General features: G+C 43.8%; 1 protein-coding gene across 1 annotated transcript; it reads right to left on the minus strand.

Moving 5' to 3' along the window:
* Positions 1–59: 59 nt before the first annotated feature.
* On the minus strand, positions 60–18,699 carry mntb (MAX network transcriptional repressor b). The gene is made up of 6 exons (XM_084940514.1): positions 18,513–18,699; positions 14,023–14,593; positions 13,890–13,931; positions 13,480–13,591; positions 2,774–2,966; positions 60–2,605 (listed from the first exon to the last, which is right to left on the minus strand). Exons 1-6 carry the CDS (start codon positions 18,586–18,588, stop codon positions 1,791–1,793), a joined length of 1,809 nt encoding a protein of 602 aa, XP_084796640.1. The 5' UTR covers positions 18,589–18,699; the 3' UTR covers positions 60–1,790.
* Between the last annotated feature and the right edge of the window lie 3,665 nt (positions 18,700–22,364).

Consider the following 22,364-nt stretch of genomic DNA (forward strand, 5'->3'; position numbering starts at 1 on the left):
TTAGTGGCATAAACAAGCTTCCATACAGTCATATAATTTTGTTTCATTCTGTTAAGTTAAAAAAAAAAAAAAAAAAAAAGCATTTTCACAATTTTTAAAAGCCTCATCGGAAACGTATATGCTGTGTGTGCCTGGGTAACGACAGCAGAGGGAGCTGTTGCGTTACACTAAAGAGGCTGGAAACCTGTTTTCCCCACAGTGTGCTGAGGGAACATCACTCATCAAAGGGACAAAAGGAAACCTGCCTGACTGTTTGAGAGCAGGTATGCAGACAATTTTCTGCGTACAGTCTCGCTCAGGCCTTTGGTTGGTTTCAAAATGTCTTAGCTAATAAACAATCCTATTAAAACGCACAAACACGAGCTTCGGAGCAGTCCTAGGAGGTTTCCTGAGGGCTCGTTAAGCCGCTTTAAGCCTCAATAACCACCAGTGTGTGCAGACTTGACGGGAGTTGATGCACTCAAATGACCTGTGGGTAACTGGGCAACTTCTCATGTTTTGAATCTGGCAGTGAAAGATAGCCGAGAGCCTTTAACATCTTTCTTTAAAAAACCCAGCAGAAGGCAAGCTTTTCACTGTGGGTGTAGGTAACCAGATCAAAGCTGACTGCACTGCACGCTCTTCCTACTTTTAACTATTTTTTTCAACAAATAGCTGGGAAATCCCAGTTGCCAGCTTCTATCCTCAGCTGCTTTTCTGACTCAGCTCCTGCTCGCTTCAAACTTACTGCCCTACTTTTATTTGTGGTTAACATGACACAACTTCTCCACAGGGCCACCAATAACAGACACTACTGTACGCTGACCAAACCGAGCAATCACTGCCCCAATTCTCTGGAGCAAATCCGCTGTTTTGGAGTCGCCCTCCAAAATAAAAGCCTTCTGAGGTAGTGGATAAAAAGAAAATGAAAAAATTAACTCCACTGCAGAATTTGCCTTTAAAAAGATGTGCTGTCTCCTTTTTTTGTATTCTGAACTGCAGCGTGTCAGGTTTTTTATTGCACTACCATCCTCAAATTCTTTTCCTTAAACTATTTGCAAGATGTTTAAAGAATGACTTCTTCTGCCACGTGTCGAACTTAGATCATGGCAAAAGCGAAAGGGGAAGAACAAAAAACTTTCCTGTTGTGTTCCTGGTAGAAAAAACTAAATAACTGCATCAGTACGTGACAATGTTTTAGCCCTAATTAACTATGTAATGTTATGTGATGTAATTAACTGATAAACGGCCCTGCGTGTGATTTATCTGGATGAGACCACTGAATCCAACTCCAGCTCCACCCTTTAAACACAGGAGTGACGTTACACGTCCCACACGAGCTCATGAATATGTCTACAGATCAACTGGCACACTGTAGGAACAGGCCAAAGTCCTCTTTCTGTCTCGCTGTAATCATTTCCCCTAAATGACTGAATGACCAGTTAAGGTAAATCCTTGATGCCTGAGTGCAAACTGAGCTTATTGTGTTAGTGCCTCTGGCGGTAAAATAAAGAGAAAAGGAAGGAAGATAAAAAGGTAAAACAGAGTTCCTGTGTTTGCAGGGGAGACAAATGTCACAGTCGCATTTTCACAAACAATGGCCCGACCTGCTGACTCAGCTTTAATGTAATTGTTCACAAACTAACAGAGCTGTGACTGAAATATCTCAGAAGATATTCATCACACAACGTCCAGAAACAGTTGATGCTCAAATGTTCACGTGTCTGTCGGAGACTCTGCGACTGACAGGAGATGAAAACTCGTTCTCCTGTCTCACATCCATCGCTCCGTCCTGTCTGTTATTGTCTGTTTCAGGCCAGTTTGAGCGTGCTGACAGGAAAGGTTGGGACTGTAACCATGGTGACAGGGTTCAGGACAGTAGCCTGTCCAACCAGCTGTGGGTGGGGGGCCAGCACTGCTGTGGGTTTCCCTAGCGATGGGTTTCCCTGGCTCACCACAGTCGCGCTGTTCACCTGGGCGCCGTTAGTGTTAGTTTGAGGATTGGCCTGGATGTGAGGAAGGGTGTGGTGGGCGAAGGTGTGGGCGATGTGGCCCACCATCGTGGGCTGGGACACAGACATGCCCTGGGGGTAGAGAGTCGGGAGGTGGGATGCCAAAGGAGAGCCCAGGTGGGCCACCGGATGGACGGTGATGTGTCCGATGGGCTGGGCAGTTATTGGCTGGTGAGTGGCGGTGGCAGGGGCAGCCGGAGCCGCTGTGATCGGCTGAGGGGTGGAAGAGTTGGGGCCAGGTGATGGGGCGATATGCGTTAGGTGTTTGTGATTGGTGGGAAGGGCATTATTGACAGCCTGGATGACTGAAGCATGGGACACAGTGGCGTGAGCGATGACGGTGGGCTGGACCTGCATGGCTGGGGGCTGGATAGGATGAGGAGGTGGCGGTGGGGGTTGACCCGGGGCTGGAGCAGGGGCAATGGCTTGAGGTGGAGGGGGACCCACGGGGGAGGCGCTGGTGAGGATAGGCAGTGTGGTGTGCTGGATCGCCAGGTGAGGGGTGATGAGCGGCTGAGCTTGTAAAATGGGAGGAGCCGGTTTGGGGAGGGGCGTGGGAGCAGGAGGGGCGGGAACGTCCTCGTCCATGTCCTGCTCATAATTATCTTCTCCTTCTGCAGATTAGAGCAGAAACAGTGATCATGATATGAATGTTTACGGAAAAGTGAAATTCAAACCACATTTAAAGACTGCTACATCAAAAACAAACTTCTCTGATCACTCTTCTCTCCTGCAATTCAGTGTGAAAACAAACATACATCTGCTGCAGTCTGTTCCCTTACCTGAGGCCGTGGACGTGGAGGCCTGGTCGTCCTCTGGCTGGATGGTCTGTCTGAGGACTCTGTCGATTTCTATGGCGTCCATGTTCTGGCTGAGCTCGTTCTTCAGCTCGGCCAGCCGCTGCTGCGTTGCGATCTTCTCTCGAGCCAGACGCTCCATCTCGTGCTCGTACTCCTTCTCCTTGCGCTTCAGAGTCTTAAAGGATGACAAAGAGAACAGGTGTAGACTGTTATAAAAATATAATATGTCGTCATATCTGCATTTATGATACAAAAAAAAATGTCTTAACCAATTACCAACAACAGGTGAAGTAAGACCAGGAGGCCTCATCCTGCAACCCAAAGAACCTAAAGGATGCACTGGGTCAGATTTATCTGAGGTACACAGGGGGATGCTACATAGCATCAGGCGGGTGCTTTTAATGGTAAGGCTAACTGGCGAGTAGCGCAGTCTCAAGTGAGGCTATCTAAAAAATCATTTACATCAATATGACGACGAGTAATCCTATTGCCGAGTTTCTTTTTAAGAAAAACCTGCCCTTACTTCGTTAGCTCTGACTGATGGTTTTAAGCAGCTGTTTCAAGTTTGTGCCTTTGAGGGAAGCGTGGGGGGATTTGGCTCCGTGAAACAGTGGAAGTGTGTTAATATGAAACAGACGGGGGACTTTTAATCAACAGCTAACAGCAAAGAAAGGTCAGCGAAAAGGGAAACTCCCTCATTCATTTTGCCTCTTTTAACTAATAACCCGTGTGGCTTTTTCAGAATAAACCCAATACTGTAAATAAACAGCATTACAAGACAACTTTTCTTCTCCCTGTACTTCTAAACAAACATTATCCATCCTATCCCAGATTCATACACCAGCGGGAAGTCACGCCTGCAAATCCAAGCATGTCCACACTGCTTTAGTGGCATTTACCTAAGCTCCTCCCATTTCTTGGATATCACGCTAGTTTTTTTTTTCCAGTGGAGTGAGGCCAGAGTGAGAGAAAACACCCTCCTGTCTATTATCAACCCCAAATCACTTTGGGGTTGATAAGAGTTCCTAATTACTGCTACAGTTCTGTCACTGGATTACTGAAATCTGTTAATAATAAATGCATTAACTTCTAGAGCACCGCCATGCAGCAAGCGTGAGCTGAATGTGTTTGTGGAGGAAAATGAAATGATTATAAACATGGCAGGAAACGCAAGAAGAACAGAAGCTTCATGGAAAGATTTAGGAAGAAAGAGCAGAGCTTTCCCAGCCCCGCCACACCATCGTCGTGACCCAGTTTCTGTGTAGGTCAGCTGACGCATGAACTCCACACACTATGACAGGCTAAGGACATTAAGGCAGATTACTGGTGAGGAATGACGCATGGGAGGAGGTAGAGGGGAAGGTACGGGCGGGGAATGGGAGGAGAAAAGTAGAATAGTATGTTGTGTGCAGCTGATTAATTCTGGAAACTAAATATCTGGTTGAGATGTTGAATAGCCAGCATGAAAACTTGGAGAGAAAAAAAGGCTTGGCAGAAAATGGCTTCCTGTCCTAATGAGGGTGCAAATGATGAACTTTGAAAACAGAAGGAAAATCACAAGGATTGTAAGACAAATCAAATCTTAAGGTGGGTTTTAAATTACAATACTACAGCTAATCAAATATAACAGACTTCTGCTAAGTAAGGTAAATGTATGCAGACCTGTCATGATTATGTGTGCATTCACCCCCCGAGGCCCATTTCGAGCCAGCATAGGCTTGTTTGTGGTGGTCTGATTGCTGGTAATTGTGCCGCTGATAAATGTATATCACGGGTGTAATTGTCTTTTTTGTTGTGGCTGTGTTTATCTGACAATTAGTGCAAACACGAAGCAAACCGCCGAAAGGATAATAAACAAAAGGGAACTGAGGTAAGGCTGGAAATACAAGCCAGATTACACAAAATGAGCATACGGGGACACATGATCTTACTGCAGGAAAAGCTGTTTACTCTCTGCAGGCACGTGATGGCCTCACACGCGAACCCACCTTCCCCACAGCCCTCTTTAAACAGTTCACATGGTGCAGGTTAGTAGCACTCAAATCACTTAACAGCTCAACACCGCTCACACCAACGCCCTCCCGTCTTTGTGCGTCCACGCACGCAGTTGTGTGAAGCCTGATCGTGCGAGCAGTTTTAGAGGTCATAAGTGACGAGGAGGCAGTGCTGGAAATTACAGCAAATCAGTTCCAGTGATTTGTCAGCATAGGGCCAGGTTACATTTACAAATCACATGTAACCACACAGTTAAACAACACTGGTGCTTATGCACTAGAGGTTCTCTGTGTACGCAGTGTAAAATTATTATTAATGATGTTAACATGAAGGAGCTGGCATCAATCAAAACATTGATCTGGGCTTCAAAGCAGGCCTTTGGGAGGTACTGGTGAATTTCATTTGATGTTGAGGTAACGATTTATGAGTTTCCAGCTCCAATTTTGAACTGAAGTCAGTTCAGCGCAACCCTACCGAACCCAACTCAGCAATCTAAGATTGACTGTTAAAGTAAACATTAGCAAAACAGTAAAACTTATCTGTAACCAATGCTGTGGCTAAATAAACCATATGCAGAGCACTGACCAGTTTGTCTGTGAATGTGCTCCAGTGGTGCTTTTAAGTGCAAAAACAAACAAACAAAAACCAAGCACCGTATCACGAGTGACACAGTAATAGTTTCTCTGTACTACAGAGCAAACCAAAACCTGTTTTTCCATGATTTTCAAACTACTACTGGAATGTGAAGTCAGCTACGACATCCGACTTCTAAGGTGAAGGCATAACTACACACGTAAGCACAAACGGTCCACAGATAGTACAGACTCGTTGCCTTAACAAGCTTCATAGAAGTCTGTGGATTTCTGTGTTTTTAGCCATTTGAGAAGCAAAAGTGGATCGTCATCTTTTTATTGATATTTTAAACCCCACTAACCAAAACATAAATGGTGATTACACAGTGGAAACATTACATGACATAATGTTTTATATGCAGTATAACCAGGGATTACTGTAAATACTACACGTCATGCTGTAGAGCAGCGGTGAGACCAGTATAAATACTGCATACTCATCATCAGTGTACTTACAACAAACTTGGACGTGCTGAAGCTATCCCCTCCATAAATATGCTTCTTTGCTAAGCTACAAGTATGCATCTAGCTAATAAAGTTATTTGAAAAAGGTTACCAGCTCCAGCAGCTCAGAACAATTAGCTGACCATTGTCACATAGCAAGTACTCCACTGGAGAAACTACCTGCTATGTTTGATACCTTCTGTGGTAGCTAAAATGAACCAGGAGAAAGACTACAAGTCCCTCCATGAATCATAACGCTGTTCCCATTTTAACCCGACTTTGTTAACATTTACATTTGGCCAGAAGGGCTTCGCTCGACTGTCTTTAGCTAACTTCGTCCCTGCATTTACATTAGTTTTTCTTTTTTTATCTTCACGAGGAGTCTCTATTGTTCTTTTGAGCCAGTTGTTTATTGACATTAGTCATTAGTGAACTCCTTTAGCTAAAATTAGTATCCAAAGAAACATAAAAGCATTTGATACATAAAAACTCTGAGTAGAGCACATTTAAGGGCAGCTTTCTGTTCTGATAAAAATCAGCATCTCTGGCTGTGCAGTGAGAAACGTTACAGAAGCCAACCAAAGCAGATGCACTTGCAGGCGGTCTTCCCCTGACCCAGCAGCATATCATCTATGTGCAATACGCATAGTAGGTCAGATGTTGATTGAGAAGGAAATTGAATCGGCATGGAGTTCACCAACATGGAGGTCAAAAGATGCCGGGATGAGAAACAATCAATAGCTGTAGTGGACATTTTTAATGCGCCTGTCTTCTCCACTACATGCACTAAACTAAAAGACAAACAAAAGCACGAGTAACCCACTTTAATCAAATGCGTCCGTTTTAACAGTATTTTCGACACTTCTGCAAAGTGTTACTACACACATACAACATGTAACCATAGATCTGCGGAGCTCCACGTAGCATTAACGCACTCCAGTGCTGGAGATGTGACACTTAATTGACACAGCAGACTCTTTGAAACACAAGGACTTCCAAAGAACTGCAAGTGTGTCCGAAGTGCGAATGTGCATCCATGAACATCATTTCAAGGTCTTCTCGCATCAACCCAGACACCATTAGTCCTGCACTAAATCACCAAGGAAGCAGCTGCCACCCATAGCTGTTTCCTTGGCAACCCCATTTGTGAGGATTTGGCTGCTTGAGCAGCAGTTTGTAAAAAACATAAGGAGCCCTCTAATTGGGTGAAGCGCAGGGGCAATTACATATAAGGAGTGATGCGACTGGATGTTTGCCAGTCGGGTGCTCTTGGATCCCTCCCAACCCCCCTCCTCCTCCTCTTTCTTCCACACTTCCATCCCACACTCCCCTCCCCTCTCCTCCTCCTCCTCCCCACATCCGCCACTCCCTCAAGACCCTTCCCCCCTTATTCTCCTGTGCTTCATCTATCGCTCTTTTATCCATCCTCATTTCAGAAAGTTCCCTGTAATAAAAAAAAAAAGGTGCAAATGACTCAGGTGAGATGAAATTTTCCCTGGAAGGTTTTTTCTTAATCATATGCATCTGTAATCTGATATGAGGACAAGGCAGCAGGACTATCCATGTCTTGAAAGCACCCATGAGTGCTCCATCATCCATAACTGCTGACAGAAAGACCAATATGACCAGAATTTGACTCGTTTAGTCTTGCATCCGGCACACTCCCTCATGCAGACAAACACGGAGGAACGGACTCACTACAGTGCCCAGGCCACCTGCCGCCTGTTGCCATAGTTACCAAGTGCTTTAAAGGCAAGAGACAGCGGGGTGACACAGGACGAGACGGACACAGATGTGGATAAGAAAAGGCTGGGACAAAGAAGAGCTGATATAAGTGCATGTGCCGCTCCATTAGCGTAAACACTGAACCCATCACTGCCCATCTCCTTCTCTCTGCAATCTAGGGATGCAAAGCTACTGGAGTGGGTGAGCTGTGGTGACATCATCGGCCTTGCGCTAGCCATGTGCTCAGGTCTCACATGGCTCCGCGAGAAGGAGGGGGAAGAGGTTTACAGGTTCACATGGGGAGAGGTGAGAAGAGAAAAGGACGAATGTGCATTAAGGTCCTGATTATGATTGCTGTGCATGGAAACACCATCATCAATCATTTGAGAAACCTGGATGTGCTACCCAGAGTACTAAAACACCATCTCCAGTTTCTGTTTTTGGCTCAGAACATTGAAGCTGAGATGAAATCACGACTTGCCTGCAGGCAGACGATCAGAAAATTGAAAACTGTTATGAGCGTGCACGCAGGGATATGAATAATCAGGCTTTTTATGCTTCATGGAGAAAGAAAAAAAAAAAGAAGACTGGGTGTTTGTACGCATCTAAACGCCGTCATTCACCTACAATAAAGCCAGCAAATATTATAAATCAGAGGAGAGTATGCCACAATGAAACCATCAAAGGAAAACAGAGGAAAAGTGAAGCAATTCATCAGCCTCAACATAGTGTGATAAAGGAAAAGCATCCCTCTAAGATATTACCCAACCAGCTCCGCAGTACAATGTGGGCTGGGGAAAATACTGCAAGCAACGCTGACATACACTAGCCGTGTGTCTGTTAAGATAATGATTACTCTGCTTCTCCACAAAACTTCAAATGTCTTGCTGTGTCTGACAAATAGCCCCAAATCCTAAAATATCTCATTTATAATCCTGCAAAATGGATAAAAAGCAGCCGATACTTAATGTTTTTCTGTTTGTGCACACCCCCTCGAATATGCTGATATGGCTGAATGATTTTAAAATCACTGAATGTTACACGATCACCTAGAGGGATGGTCTTTCAAATAGTTCTGCAATTAAAATAATAATGGACAGAATAACTGCTATGATGCCTTCCAGTCAGGTTTTAGACAGAACCACAGCACTGAAACCGCTCTGACCAAAGTGTTCAATGACATATGTCTGAATACAGACAGTGGAAAAATGTCAGTCTTAGTTTTACTGGATCTCAGTGCAGCATTTGATACAGTTGACCACAACATATTACTCAAACAACTGGAGAACTGGACAGGTCTTTCAGGAACTGTACTAAACTGGTTCAAAACATACTTAGAAAACAGGAAATACTTTGTATCAATAGGTAACTTCACATCTGAGCAGACAAGTATCACATGTGGAGTTCCCCAAGGTTCCATCTTGGGACCCCTTCTGTTTAACATTTACATGCTCCCACTGGCACAGATTATAAAGAACAACAAAATAAACTATCATAGCTATGCAGATGACACACAAATATATATCACAATGTCACCAGGAGACCAAGGCCCTGTACAGGCTCTTGGTAAATGCATTGAGGAAATTAATGATTGGTTGTGCCACAATTTTCTCCAGCTAAACAAAAACAAAACTGAAGTAATAGTCTTTGGCGCCAAAGAAAAACGATTACAGGTCACCAGAGAACTTCAATCTATACACCTAAAAACCACAAACCAGGCGAGAAACTTGGGTGTAGTGATGGATGCAGACCTAAACTTAGAAAAACACATTAAGACAATAACAAAATCAGCTTACTATCACCTCAAGAATATTTCAAGGATAAAAGATCTGATGTCTCAACAGGACCTGGAAAAACTAGTCCATGCATTCATCTTTAGTAGGCTTGATTACTGTAACAGCATCTTTACAGGTCTACCTAAAAAAATCAGTCAGACAACTACAGCTCATTCAGAACTCTGCTGCTCGAGTCCTCACTAAGACCAAAAAAGTGGACCACATCAGTCCAGCTCTGAGGTCTTTACTCTGGCTGCCTGTCTGTCAGAGGATAGACTTTAAAGTTCTGACGCTGGTCTATAAAGCTCTGAATGGTTTAGGACCAAAATACATCAGTGACCTCCTGACCCAGTATGAACCTTCCAGATCCCTCAGGTCATCTGGATCTGGTCTTTTATCAGTTCCCAGAGTCAGAACCAGACACGGAGAAGCTGCATTCAGCTTTTATGCTCCTTATATCTGGAACAAACTCCCAGAAAGCCTCAGATCAGCTGAAACACTCAGTTTATTTAAATCCAGGTTGAAGACTCACCTGTTCTCAGCTGCATTTAAATAAAGCACCAAATCCACACTAAAGCTTAAATTTCAAAACTTACATTTTAACTACTGATTTTATCTACTGTTCTGATTTTATCTGTTTTGATTTTATATACTGTTTTGTTTGTTTGTTTGTTTGTTAATTAGTTTGTTTGTTTGTTTGCTTGTTTTAATCAATTTTAAATCATGCTTTTTATTTGTTTTTGTTTCTAATGTCTCTGTAAAGCACTTTGAATCACCTTGTTGTTGAATTGTGCTATACAAATAAACTTGCCTTGCCTTGCCTAATAAAAAAAGACAACAACAAAGTTTATGCAACTTCTTCTTCCCATCAGTATAACTACTGCCAGAATATCGAGACAAGTTAAACTGGAGGTGAAAGGTTGCAAACTGTGTGTGCAGGTTAAACACTGCTGTACAAACAGGGCACACAAGAAAGGTTAGACTACAGACATACTGACTCACCTTTCACCCATACTAACAACCCGCTTTTCACTGTATATTACCTCTAAAGCAAGAAACGTGTATCTAATATGTGCTGTTTGTGTTTCCTCAACCGCAGCTTGGCTCTGCCTAACAACCAACATCATCTTAAAGATGGCCTGAAATCCCTCTGCGCTCTGCTCTCTGGAGAGCAGCCCATGAACTTGCAGTCATCTTGTTTTGAATAAATTCCCTCATCTCACGCCCTAATTTAGCTCCTTCCACTGACTTTCCACTGCGTATTTCATTGGACTCAAAATCTTAAAGCTTACACTGCAATAAAGTAACCCCCTACATAGACAGTAGCTCCAGCCTGACATCTATTTCTGCTAAAAAAAAAAAAGTACAAAAGTCCTCATTCGTCTACTTTTGCAGACTGAAAACTTCCCTCTTGGGGCTATACAGTCATCCCTTCACCCAAGTACCATCAGCCCCCTGCCTCGATGTGAAACGTTAGATCTTCTAACAAAAAAAGTTGCCATTTTATTCTTTCATGTTATGTAGTTCCCACAAGATTTGCTGTGATGTGATGCAAGTCCAGGTGTGCTGTGGGACTTTGTGACAGCCTTACATTATTACTGCAATATACACGAAAAGTTAAGAGTGAAATGTTGAGAGGTTGTACCAGTAGTTTTTAGTTTAAAGCATAAAAATAAGTTCATTCAGTTGCTGAATGAAGGGAATTAGAAGAAGACACACCAAAGGCCCTGACTGAGAGGAGGAGAGTAATAAGAGTGATGTTCTTGTGTAACTAACAAACAGTGCAAATTGGCCACTGCAAATTAGAAAAAACGAACTGTCAGTGAACAGTCTGGAGACAGCAACCCGTGTTACTTCAGCTGAACTGGAAAAGGCAAAACCCTGAGCCCAAGAACGCCATCTGTCAGAGAAAGTGCCAGGTGTTAACACTAGGGCTGCCACGATTAGTCGACTAGTCACGATTACCTCGACTATCAAAATCGTCGACGACTGATTTAATAGTTGACGCGTCATTTGAAGCTTTGTAAGATCACAAAAGACGCAGGAATTAGTAGTAGGATTTAAGAGTGTAATAACGGACTGAAACAGAAGATGGCAGCACTGCATGTACAAGGATGCCAGCTGCCGTTAAACCCCGAAGAGGAAGAAGTAGCTCTGTCCCAGAATTCATAGCGCAGCCCAGCTCAGTTTCCAACAATGGCGGCAGCAAGTTAGTTTTAATATTACTCTTATTATTCTTTCTGGGTCACAAAATAAACGTTTAACATATTTTCAGGCGAGAATGTAGCTGTGTAAAGCTCTAATATCTGCTCAGTTTATCAAGACACCGCATATTTTCAAAAGCGTTCCGACGTTTTCGGAGACGTCTGTTACCCACCAGCTCGATAGCTAGCCAGGGGCAAGGCTCACTAGAGCCCGTGAGAACACCGGACTCCCGGCAAATCGTTTTCAAACCCACCGCCGTCTTTTGCTACTCAGGTTAAACATATATAAGTCACTTAGATAACTTAAAAATGTTATTGTTTGGCTTTTTTTTAGTATTTTATTTGTTCCTGAGTAAATCGGTTTGGCTGAGATTAAAGTTATAGTTTTTACACAGCTGAATAAACGTCAAGCAGACAACTGATTATCAGAAGTGTGAGATGCTCGAGAATATACTCCGGTGTCCTGTTATATTTTAGATAGCAAGGAGTTTATTAAACTTCACCGAAACAATCTGCAAATTTCATTAAATTTAAAAAACTATCATCTTGTCTTTATTTATAGTTAGCACATACCTTAAACACTTAAAGCTGTAAGCTAAGATAGTTATATACGAGCAGATGCATGCTGGTGCAATAAGCTGTATGTTTTACGTCCAATGGATGCATGATCTGATTAGTCGACTAATCGCAAAAATAATCGGTGACTAGTTGACTATCAAAATAATCGTTTGTGGCAGCCCTAGTTAACACTGTGCCAAACCAGGCTAAAAAGACACTTGTAGATCTTTTCCATTAGTACCTACTTGGGTCAGCTTGGCACAGCTCGACTCGGTTTTTAGGCTTGTGTCCTTTAGCGGGTACCAGGTATTTTTTAGTCCCTACTCGGGCGAGGATCCAAGCAATCTGAGGTAATCCGAAAATATGACATTAACAGACTGCACGTCACTGACTGGCTGGACAGTGGCATCACTCGATGAGTGACAAGAGCGTCTCCTTCAAAAAAAGGAGACGCTCAAAACCCCCATTTTTTTAAAACCTCGGAGCGACAGAAATGGCTACAGAAAAAAACAACACCGTGGCCACTGGGTTTGACAAAAAGCCACACACTGAGCAGCAGTTATATCATCGCCTCGACGTCCTTCTTTGTTGTGGCGTTCCTGTGGCATACAAATGACAGCACGGGACTTTCGGCCATGTTGCTATAACGACCCCACGCACATTAGGTGGTACTCAGTTGTAATGGAAACCGACTGAAATAGAGTCGACTCGAGTCAAGCTGTGTTGAGGCAAGCTGAGAAGGTACTAGTGGAAAAGGGCTAATGGAGGAAAGCATGTTTCTCTCAGAAACATGCTTTCTGAGAGAAACTTGGCCTACAGTAGAAGAGTGCTTGAGCTGAACCAAAGTGTCTGCAAAGGTGATTGAGGCAAGAAATATGTTAATAAAGTTGTAACACTGTTACATCAAAAACTGCAGGCATCAATCGAGGTCCAGTTGCCACAAATGAGCTTTAGATGAAGTCCCTTCATCTAACAAGACAATCTAAAGAAGACATCCATGGATAAAGGTGTGCCTTGAACTTTTAGTTTCCCCTCTGATGTGACTTGGAACAAAAACTTTGAAAACCACCAATTTAGTTCAGCCTGTTTCTTTCCTATCCCTACATGACTACAGGGCAGTGTTGGAACAACTGGTTACCACTGTATAGACCAAGGTCTTGGAAACAAAGAAGCCTCCAAGTATTACATTATACTGACTGATTCACAAGCATGTAGCAGACACTGTATCACCGTCACAAGAGACTAACCACACCAATAACACTGGACCTATGAGGTCCCCAGAGCTCAACCAGTTAATTGAAGTCCTGACAAAGTAACATGAAGAGCTTGCTGGGGAAAGCTGAAACTGTCCTTACCTGTATGTAACGCAAAGCGCTGCGGAGAACACTGAGGTTGGACGTTTTCTTCTCATCAATGTTCGGAACATTTTTCTTCAGTGTCTCAAAACACTCCTTCAGGTGCGCTCGCCTGAAGAGGCAGAAATGTAAGAGTCGAACTTCATATGGTAGTCTTTGCTCAACTGTGAATATTCACCATTTTTAAGAAGGTCGATTCTTTGCGTGGGATTTGTACCAACAAATTTCAAACCTCCAATTTTGCATTTTTGATGAAGGATTTCATGGATTTATATTAGTTCAGGAACTGCCGTGGCCTTTGCCCTCGTTAAATGCTTTCATGAAAAACACCCAGAAAATGTGTGTATGTGGAAGGCAAGTTTTCCTCAATTTCTTTCAACATGAGAGGGGTTACCATCATTTTGACTAACCTGTTCTTCTCCAGTTTATTGTGCACCTCTCTGGTCCCCGCCCTGGAAAGGCAAAATAAATAATCAACCATAAGCCAATCACTCTTTATACCTTATTTAACACACACACAGACAGACACACAAACAAACTCACCCTCCTGGTCTCCTCTTCCCTTCCATTCCCTTCATTTCCTCCATGGTCACCCCGTTAGGCTGTGGCTGAGGTGTGGGTGGGGCCTGATGAGGAACCAGTGCGTGTTGGGAGCCATTAGTGCTGATGGGGGCCGGGTACTTGATCTGAACCTGAAGCTGTGATGCTCCAGGCTTTACATCTATCAGCTGCTCACTGGGTTCCACTTTGATCTGAGGGGAGCACAACAGTTGACGAGTCGCTGGCTGAGGTGGAGGGGAGGAAGAGTTCTTGACTGGCGGGGAGCTGTTGAGCGTCGCTGCTGCAGCAGCAATTGGCGTTTTGAGCGGAAGGGGCGGGACTGAAGGCGTCGCGGTGACAACCGGCACCATTGGGATGACGGCAATGGGGAGTTGACGAGTAGGTAGAGACGGGGGCGGTGGGACAGGAAGGTGATGCGGCTGTTGACGGTGAGTTTCATCACCCCAGGTGACATGGTTGGCTCCTACTGGCTGAGATGGTGAAGCCACAAGTTCCACATGCTTTGACTCCGCCTCCCTTCTGATGAGCTCCTTGTCTTCAAGTTGCTCTTCTTCTAAAGGAGGAAAAGAAGTAAGTTAAAGTTAAATAAGGACTAACATCAAACAAGTAAGAAGAACAAGGATGGATGACTATCACTATTGGCTGATAACAGTCTTGTTGACTGTCATCTACAATTACTGATGTCAGCAACTGAAATGCATCTGTTCTCTGTTCAAAGACAGTGAGATAAAGAGCTGAAAAGACCTTTAGTTACTTGATATAATAAAGATTCTCTGGCACAAAAGAAGAGCAAATAACTATAAAAATAAAACAATCAAACAGAATAAAATGCAGCCATCAGTGCCGACTATGAGCCAAGCTTTTATAACATCAGCCCAGGATTTCAGAATCAGCGTGACAACAGTAGTATGTAAGAAGACAAGCAGGAATGTGATGTATATGATAATCTGGCAAGACTGGCCTTTCAGTAGTTAAAACTAGTTTTCACACAGTATTTCTGCACATTTTACTCATTAACAGGCTGCGTCATTGTCCAAACGTAGCACACAACACAAAATAGTCCACATCAGATTGGTTCTCACTACTGGAAATACTTCGTTTGGTTTAGGCGAGGGTGCTGTCTGAATAGAGCATGCAGGAGGCAGGACACACTACGCCCACTCACTCGCTGTGGATTGCAACACAATCAGACGTCACACTGACTGTGTAGCAAGGATCTGGCAGGACAAAATCTGTTTAATGTTCACCTATGTCAGACATTTATCATATCTGAAACGCGCTAGGAGACCACATCTGCAGTGGTCTCCTAGCGCACAATGGACCTCTGTGGGGTGGGAGGGGTATGCTCCTTATCACTACTGGTTCACATACAATTAAGATGTTGAGTCTGGGGTGTCGGACAGAAAAGGAGGTATTGCATTTTCCTCTCATTTCTGGCCATTTGAAAAAAGAAATGTATTGAATGCCTGAGTAAATTAACCCCCTGTTACATTTTTATCACAGCCCTGGTGAGTTTCCTTTGATGAAAAGCCAATTTTATTCCCAAAATCTGGAAAAAAGTGATCTGTGCTAAATGCAGAAAGCACTCTTCATAAATTCTGATTTCATTAATCACTTGTAATTTATCAACCAACATATGACCTATGTTCCCTACAGGTCCTCTTAGCAGCTTCACTGCTACGCTACCGAATCTGTCATGATGGATTTCACTTTGTCTGTATCATGCACACCAACACTTCCTGCACACAAACACGTACAAAGAATGATGTCATCAGAGAATGAGACAGTGAGGAGGGGCAAATAACCACATTAACTGTCTCTGAATCTGTTGCCTGACTGGAGAGAACACCCCTCAGTCTGCCCTGTGATTGGACCGGTCCAGCACTGAGAGAGCCTCTCGCCCTGGGCTGCGTCAGGGCGTCTGACCAAGAGTTGAGGACTGTTGTGAAGGAGCCATTCGGCTGGGATAACTAGAGCTGGCAGCGTGACAACATACAAATGAAGCACTGTTGTGCTGCAAACAAAGGCAAAGACATCATTATGCAGAGGCAAAGAAACACACACACATACACACAGTGAGTGATGATATGAGTGAGTAGTTACTGCACACTGTAGCAGGCAGACTAGAAAGTAATGTGGAAAGCCCTCAGTCACCATGGAAACAGCAACATTAGAAGATCCCAGGGATTCCTCAAACCTGCACAACGCCAACACACATCCCAGCCACCTCCAACAAAACAGAAACAGCACATGCCAAGATGCCTAGCTGTGCGTTAAGTAACACTTTCGTTTCCTCTCTGCGTGAGAATAAGAACTCCTGATGACGCAACCCGGGCAAAACGCCTGCGTAGTCAATGATACGATCACGACCACAGACATATTTCTAATCACTTCTGGAATAATATATTCCTTTGAACAATAGGATTTGATAACAACAATGTTGAGAGAGCTCCCACAGAGTTATAATCAAGTTATCTATATACTGAGAAATCATCCTCCGACTCCTTCTGAACAGCACAGGCTGTCCTTCCTTTGATGCAAAAATCACTAAATCAACTGTTGATTAGTCAATGTTAAAAAATTAAACTGTAACAAATTTGTAATATTTTGAACGTAAAAATATTAAAACATATTGCATAGTGGTGTCACATGTGAACACAGAAAAATCTTTAGTCACTTTACTCATTATATATATTAATAGCTCATTTATTTTGTGCATCTTATTGAGCTTTATTTCAGCTAATTTGTTAGAATTCTGGATAAAATAACAGGGATCTCCTAACTTATGGATTTAATAAAGTACCTACTACATATCGCTTTTAATCCAGTGTAAGCTTATTTAGGCTCCAGCCCCTCAACATATCACATAGAAATGAACATGAACATGAACATCGCAGTTTGAACATTTTCAAGTTTTTAGACAGCTTCTGAAACAAAAAAGCCAAATATTGCATTAAAAAATTATATATCAATAATATAATAATTAAAACTAAAAACTAAAGTAACAAAATGTTTTTTCAGTACAGTATACTCTATATAACATAGAGATGGTGTTTATCATCATGATTGCTTTCACACAGCTGCTATGTGATGACAAAGACTGAAAGTGAAAGAGAGGCTTTTTTTTTCTAAGTTAAGATAAGTCACACTGTAACTCAGAAAATGGAAATCCCTCTGTTACAGGCATAATAATACTAATACAAAACAGTTTAAAAAGCACTTAATTACATTATTCGTTGTTATTGTTATTATTATATTAATAATAATAATAGTATTATTATTACGTAAATTATTATAATTTACATCGCACGCAAACGTAAATTACATAACTTCTGCATTGAGGCTGGGCCGAGGAGAAGGGCGGTGAGCTGCCCTACTTACCCCCCTTTTCTCTCTCTTTGACCCGCCACTGTCAGCAGACTGAATGGGAAGGGCGGGGACGAGGAGGGTGTGTGTGCATGCGCGTAAGTTTGTATATTGGGGGGGATAGGAGGGGGTGTGCACGTGGTAGCTGTGGGCGGGCCCTAGCACGCGGTAGGGTGAAGCACGCCGAGAGGGGGAAGGGGAGCGGGGGGCTGGTTTGCCTGACACGTCATCTGATGGGAGAAACACAAAAAGGCAGCCTCCCCCACCCTCTACACCCCAACCCCCTTCATCCAGTTCAGTGAGTGATCTTTACGTCGATTGACAACTAATCGGAGGAGCACGAGCCAATATGCATAAGTTCGAGCACTGATATACAAATGAGGGCCGGGGTTAGCGCGCGAGGGCCCGCCCAAGTGAGTGTCATAAGATAGCTGAGCAATGTCAGGGTATTATGTAAAGAGCAGCCTCAGCTCGCCACCGCCCTGCCGGCGCTCGACGGACAAAAACTGGGGCAAACTGATCCAGGGGAAATTTTTCATTGGAAAAATATGAAAAAATAAAATTATAATAAACCGTTTCACTGCCGATTTTACAGATTTCCAAAAGCACACGGGGGTATTACACAGTTACAGCGCGTGTATGAGCTGAACACACACATTAAGGACTTATATGACAATCACACAATTTATAAATGGACCACGGTTAGTCACACAAAGTCTCCTGTTCCTGCCTCTCACCCACACACACGCGCGCGCGCGCGTACGGTGAGTCACTAGAGTGGTGAAACTATGACTGACACACACACTCCCGAGAGCGCGCAAAGTTGTTCGAAAAAACAACTTTAGTCGTTTCCGCATTAATGCGGGGGAGGCTGTGCAATAAGTAAGCACCTGGGGTTTGGTGGTAGTTTTCTGTGAATCCTTCTTATTTATTTTATTTTTTTGACAGGAACCCAAACAAACGCCTCATAGGCGGATCGATTACAAATGCAACCCGCTGGTAGTAACGGGTGTCGGTTCCTCAAAAGGGAGTATGGTATTAAACACACACACTGTGCACTGCACTGCACGTTGAGCACGAACCCCCTGGTCTGCTGTTCAACTCACCACGTGTGGTCTGTTGTTGCTGCTGGGCTTGCCATTCCAGATACCTGGCCGCCTCCAGAAGCGTATCGATGCTCATTGCGCGTAAAACCTCACGGCAGGAGACCCGGTAGCCCGGGACGGAAGGAGGAAAAAGACCGAGGGAGGGGGGAGGGAGGTAAGTAGCGTCCCAGTAGTAAGCGTCGTATGCACGGTTCACACCAGCCCTCCCAAACCTTTCGTCCCTTGGGTTTCTCCTGAAAGCACACGGGCGATTTTTAATCCGGCCGAACGGAAAATAGATCCTCGCATACGTAAAAAATAGGATGGCAACAAGATGGCGATGCGAGCACGGGAATACACACAACAAGGCGAGTCGTGTTCTCGTTAGGGCCCGCCCCTCCCGGATTACTGCCCCGCCCTGTTACTATGGCCACCCACAAAATCCGGCGACCGAATCACTCTCCAATCCTCTGCGCTCTAATTTACCAGCTTGTTAGCACCTTCCATTGTTCATTTATTAACATTCCTAATGGCATGAAGTTGAATTACAAGCTCCGCGAACAAAGGGGCTCCTCGTGTAGTGGCGTTATCCCCGCGGGATTCGAGAAAGGAAACCCCCGTAGCCGTAAACGTCCCTCCATGTTTTTCTTTCCGCCGCTGGCCCGCAGCGCATGAAGCCCGATCAGGCGCCAGCCAGCCAATCAGCACTCAGAACAACAAGGCATGGTGCTGGTCCACATGGGCACCCGCCCGGCCCGAGCGCAGCTCATTTGCATGGCGAGAGCGTGACTGGCCACCCTTTCGTCTCCGGATCAGAGCTGTCAGTCAAATCACCAGGGGGCGGTACTTATCCGAGGAGAAGCAGCTGACCACAATGTACTGTGATGTAAAAAATGTTACTTAATTATTATTTAAAAAAACATACAAGTAGTTGCAATTATTTTCCCATAAAACTTATTTTACAGTAAATTATATTTCCTTTCTGCCATTTACCTCACTTTTTTTTAAAGTCTCATCCGCGCTGTTTCTGTGCCACACACTGGAATAAAGAAAGGGGACGTTCCCTCTCTGTAGCTACATGCTCCTGCCCTTTGGTATAATAGATTTATGGCCATGTCTTTTGTTCTATAATGTATCCTTTAAGGTTCATGCAGTGTGTTTCTCTCAGGGGACCGATTAATAGTGTTATAGTGCTTGAAATATATTACAGTTACAGCGATATTTATGAATGTATGCTGTGTATGGATGCACATATGTAGAGTATGTGGCTGCATGGTAACAATCATTGATTGGACACTGCTCAGTCATATATATTCTCCACCGCACCGAGGTCTGAGAGTGTCAGCCAATCTGAAGAGCAGCTCAGAAATACATTTAGAGCTCACATTGCCACGCAATCTGCCCTTCCTGTACATACAAACCTACTGACACCATTACGATCCACACGGTTAAGAGTCAGGTTTGTGTGGGAAAACCACAATAACAACTAGCCAGCGTAAAGTGACTCTGTGTGTGTGTGTGTGTGTGTGTGTGTGTGTGTGTGTGTGAGAGTGTGTGTGTGTGTGTGTGTGTGTGTGTGTGTGTGTGTGTTTGTGCGAGGGTATGGGAGTCATTTAGCAACAGGCTGAGACACTATGACAGCATGCATGGACGGGAGAAAATGAATCAGGCAGAAAAAAAAGGAGGGGGCTGGGGGCGAGAGTGAGACGAGAGGCCGCAGCACATGAGCTGCATGGTGAAAAACTATAGGAGTGTTTGCATATAGAGGGGTGGGAGGAAAGGAGGAGGAAGAAGAGGAGGGGTGACTTGAAGCGATGGTGGGGAAGGCGGGAGGGATGCGAGGAAGGCACAGGCTGACCCAGTTAGAAGTGTTGCATCATTCCTGGATCTACAGACTGGAGACCAAAACGAAGCAACATAGGGGAAGAAAAATTACTCATATGATAGAAATTTAAACTTCTATCTGGCAAGCATCTTAGAAAATTACATTATGTCGTCAGTTAATGCTGACCACCTGAAACGTTAAGTTTAATCTGAAACTTTATTTATAGCTTTTTGTTGTTGTTGTCATTGTGAAGACAAAAACAACCTTTAAAAGTTATTCTATTTCCGTTTTCCATTACATTTATGTGTCCCCTGCTTACTTGCTGCTGCAAAGTGCTGGGAGGCAGCAGTTTTCGCCTCCTCATGTATGCTACCACCAGAGGGCGCCACATCCTGTAACATATCAATTTCTGAAGCTTTCCCGAACGCTCTCACCGGGCATTGCAGGGATTATAACACCGGTCACGTAAACTAAAATGGGATTCATCTAAGCTACACTGAGCTGACACAGAAACCTATAAATTACACGATCCGGCAGCCGCATGTGCAAGTGGACAGTGCGGAGATCTTCAAATGCAGACAAATGCATGAAACAGTTTACTTCTCCGTGGTTGAATCAATACTGCAGCATCTGACGTGTCTGTGTTGTACACTGACCTTGAAACCTCTCCGCACTTTCTTATCATGCCAGCTTATTTAAATCGATGCTGGCTCACAGCTCCCTGCCTCTCTGTGTGCCATGAATCCATATCAACAGTCTCGTTACAGAACTATGTAGAAATGGGTGACCTAGAAGCAATATAAATGAGAAAGTGAGCCTTCTCCCCCGTCTCCCTTCTTCTAACCATCTCATGAAGTATTCAGCTTGCACGAGGGAGAAAGCGTGCAAAAGCCATATATGAGAGAGAGGTGGTGGGGCGGATGTAGGCCAGTGTTTCTACTCCAGTGCCTCTTTTGAGAAACGCCAGTTTCAGACTGAGACAGGTTTCATTATTCTTTCATTAAATCCCACGAAGACACAATCACTGCACGAACTCAGTGATCAATCCCCATTTTGGCATTTGCACCTACCCTTTGCAGTCCCGTATAGCTAGCAGTATTTGAGTACCCTCACAGGTCTGCAGGACAGAGCAAGGTGTGGTGGTTTGCTCTTGCCATCCAGGCAACTGTTGCTAGGATACCAGGAGGCGCAGAGGAAGAGTAATTGCTGTGTGGGTGAGTGAGCAGGTGTGTGTGAGAGAGCACAGAAGTAGGCTGAGGTGCCGTACATAATTGATTTAAAAAAAAAAAAAAAAAAAGGCCCTGAACTCTTCAGTGTAAGGAACTGGACCTTAAACTCCTTTACACACACAGCACCCAAACATCTCGTTTTTAAATCACATCTTGTGTCTCTCATCTTATCTTTCATTAAAGAAAATACTCGAGATTGATCGATTCCTTCTATTTGCATCAGCAACAGTGACTATATGACCTCCTCACTGGATGGAAGTCGCCCTGAAGAGGCTGCACTGCAGCGCCAGACTAACATCAGTGCTCCTGAGCCTGATAGTTATACATAAATAATACTGGCTGTCTACAGCTGCAGTTTTTCCTCGACTGACCCATTTCTTTCTTAAGATTTTAGTCTGGCGACCTAAAGTTAGCAGACAGGCTTTAAAATCTAAGCTGACAATGTTTAGTGCTTGCTGATTTACAAGCACCAACTGCTCTCCAAGAGCCAAAATACTTTTCGGATTAAACGACGTGTATGTTACAAATAAAACCAATAGCACAAACAAGTCTCTACACAATTGGTTCTTTGTGTTAAATCAATTAAAATCCTATCAAGAAAGCACTTAAATGCCTCTTCGGCACACAGACTACAAAGCTCTTACTTTGACATGCAGACTAGCCCCCTTTTTTTGACTATTAAAAGCAACAAGTGCAGCAGTTGCAGCATCCAATCAGTTGCCTTTAATATCAAACGGACTGAACAATGTGCTGAAGCATCCAAATTTGCTCTTTGAGTTCTTGTTCCTCCTCCTCAAAGAAAGCACACACACGGGTAAG

This window comes from Perissodus microlepis, chromosome 10, assembly GCF_051167445.1.
Source record: "Perissodus microlepis isolate ML-2025 ecotype Zambia chromosome 10, ASM5116744v1, whole genome shotgun sequence".
Taxonomy (NCBI): Eukaryota; Metazoa; Chordata; class Actinopteri; order Cichliformes; family Cichlidae; genus Perissodus; species Perissodus microlepis.

Excerpts from the sequence above, each read along its gene's own strand:
- mntb (XM_084940514.1), bottom strand. The coding sequence starts at position 18,588 with ATGAGCATCGATACGCTTCTGGAGGCGGCCAGGTATCTGGAATGGCAA. Across the intron at positions 13,592-13,889 it reads AATAAACTGGAGAAGAACAG|GCGAGCGCACCTGAAGGAGT; the intron begins GTTAGTCAAAAT and ends CTGCCTCTTCAG. Across the intron at positions 2,967-13,479 it reads GCGCTTTGCGTTACATACAG|ACTCTGAAGCGCAAGGAGAA; the intron begins GTAAGGACAGTT and ends TCATCCTTTAAG.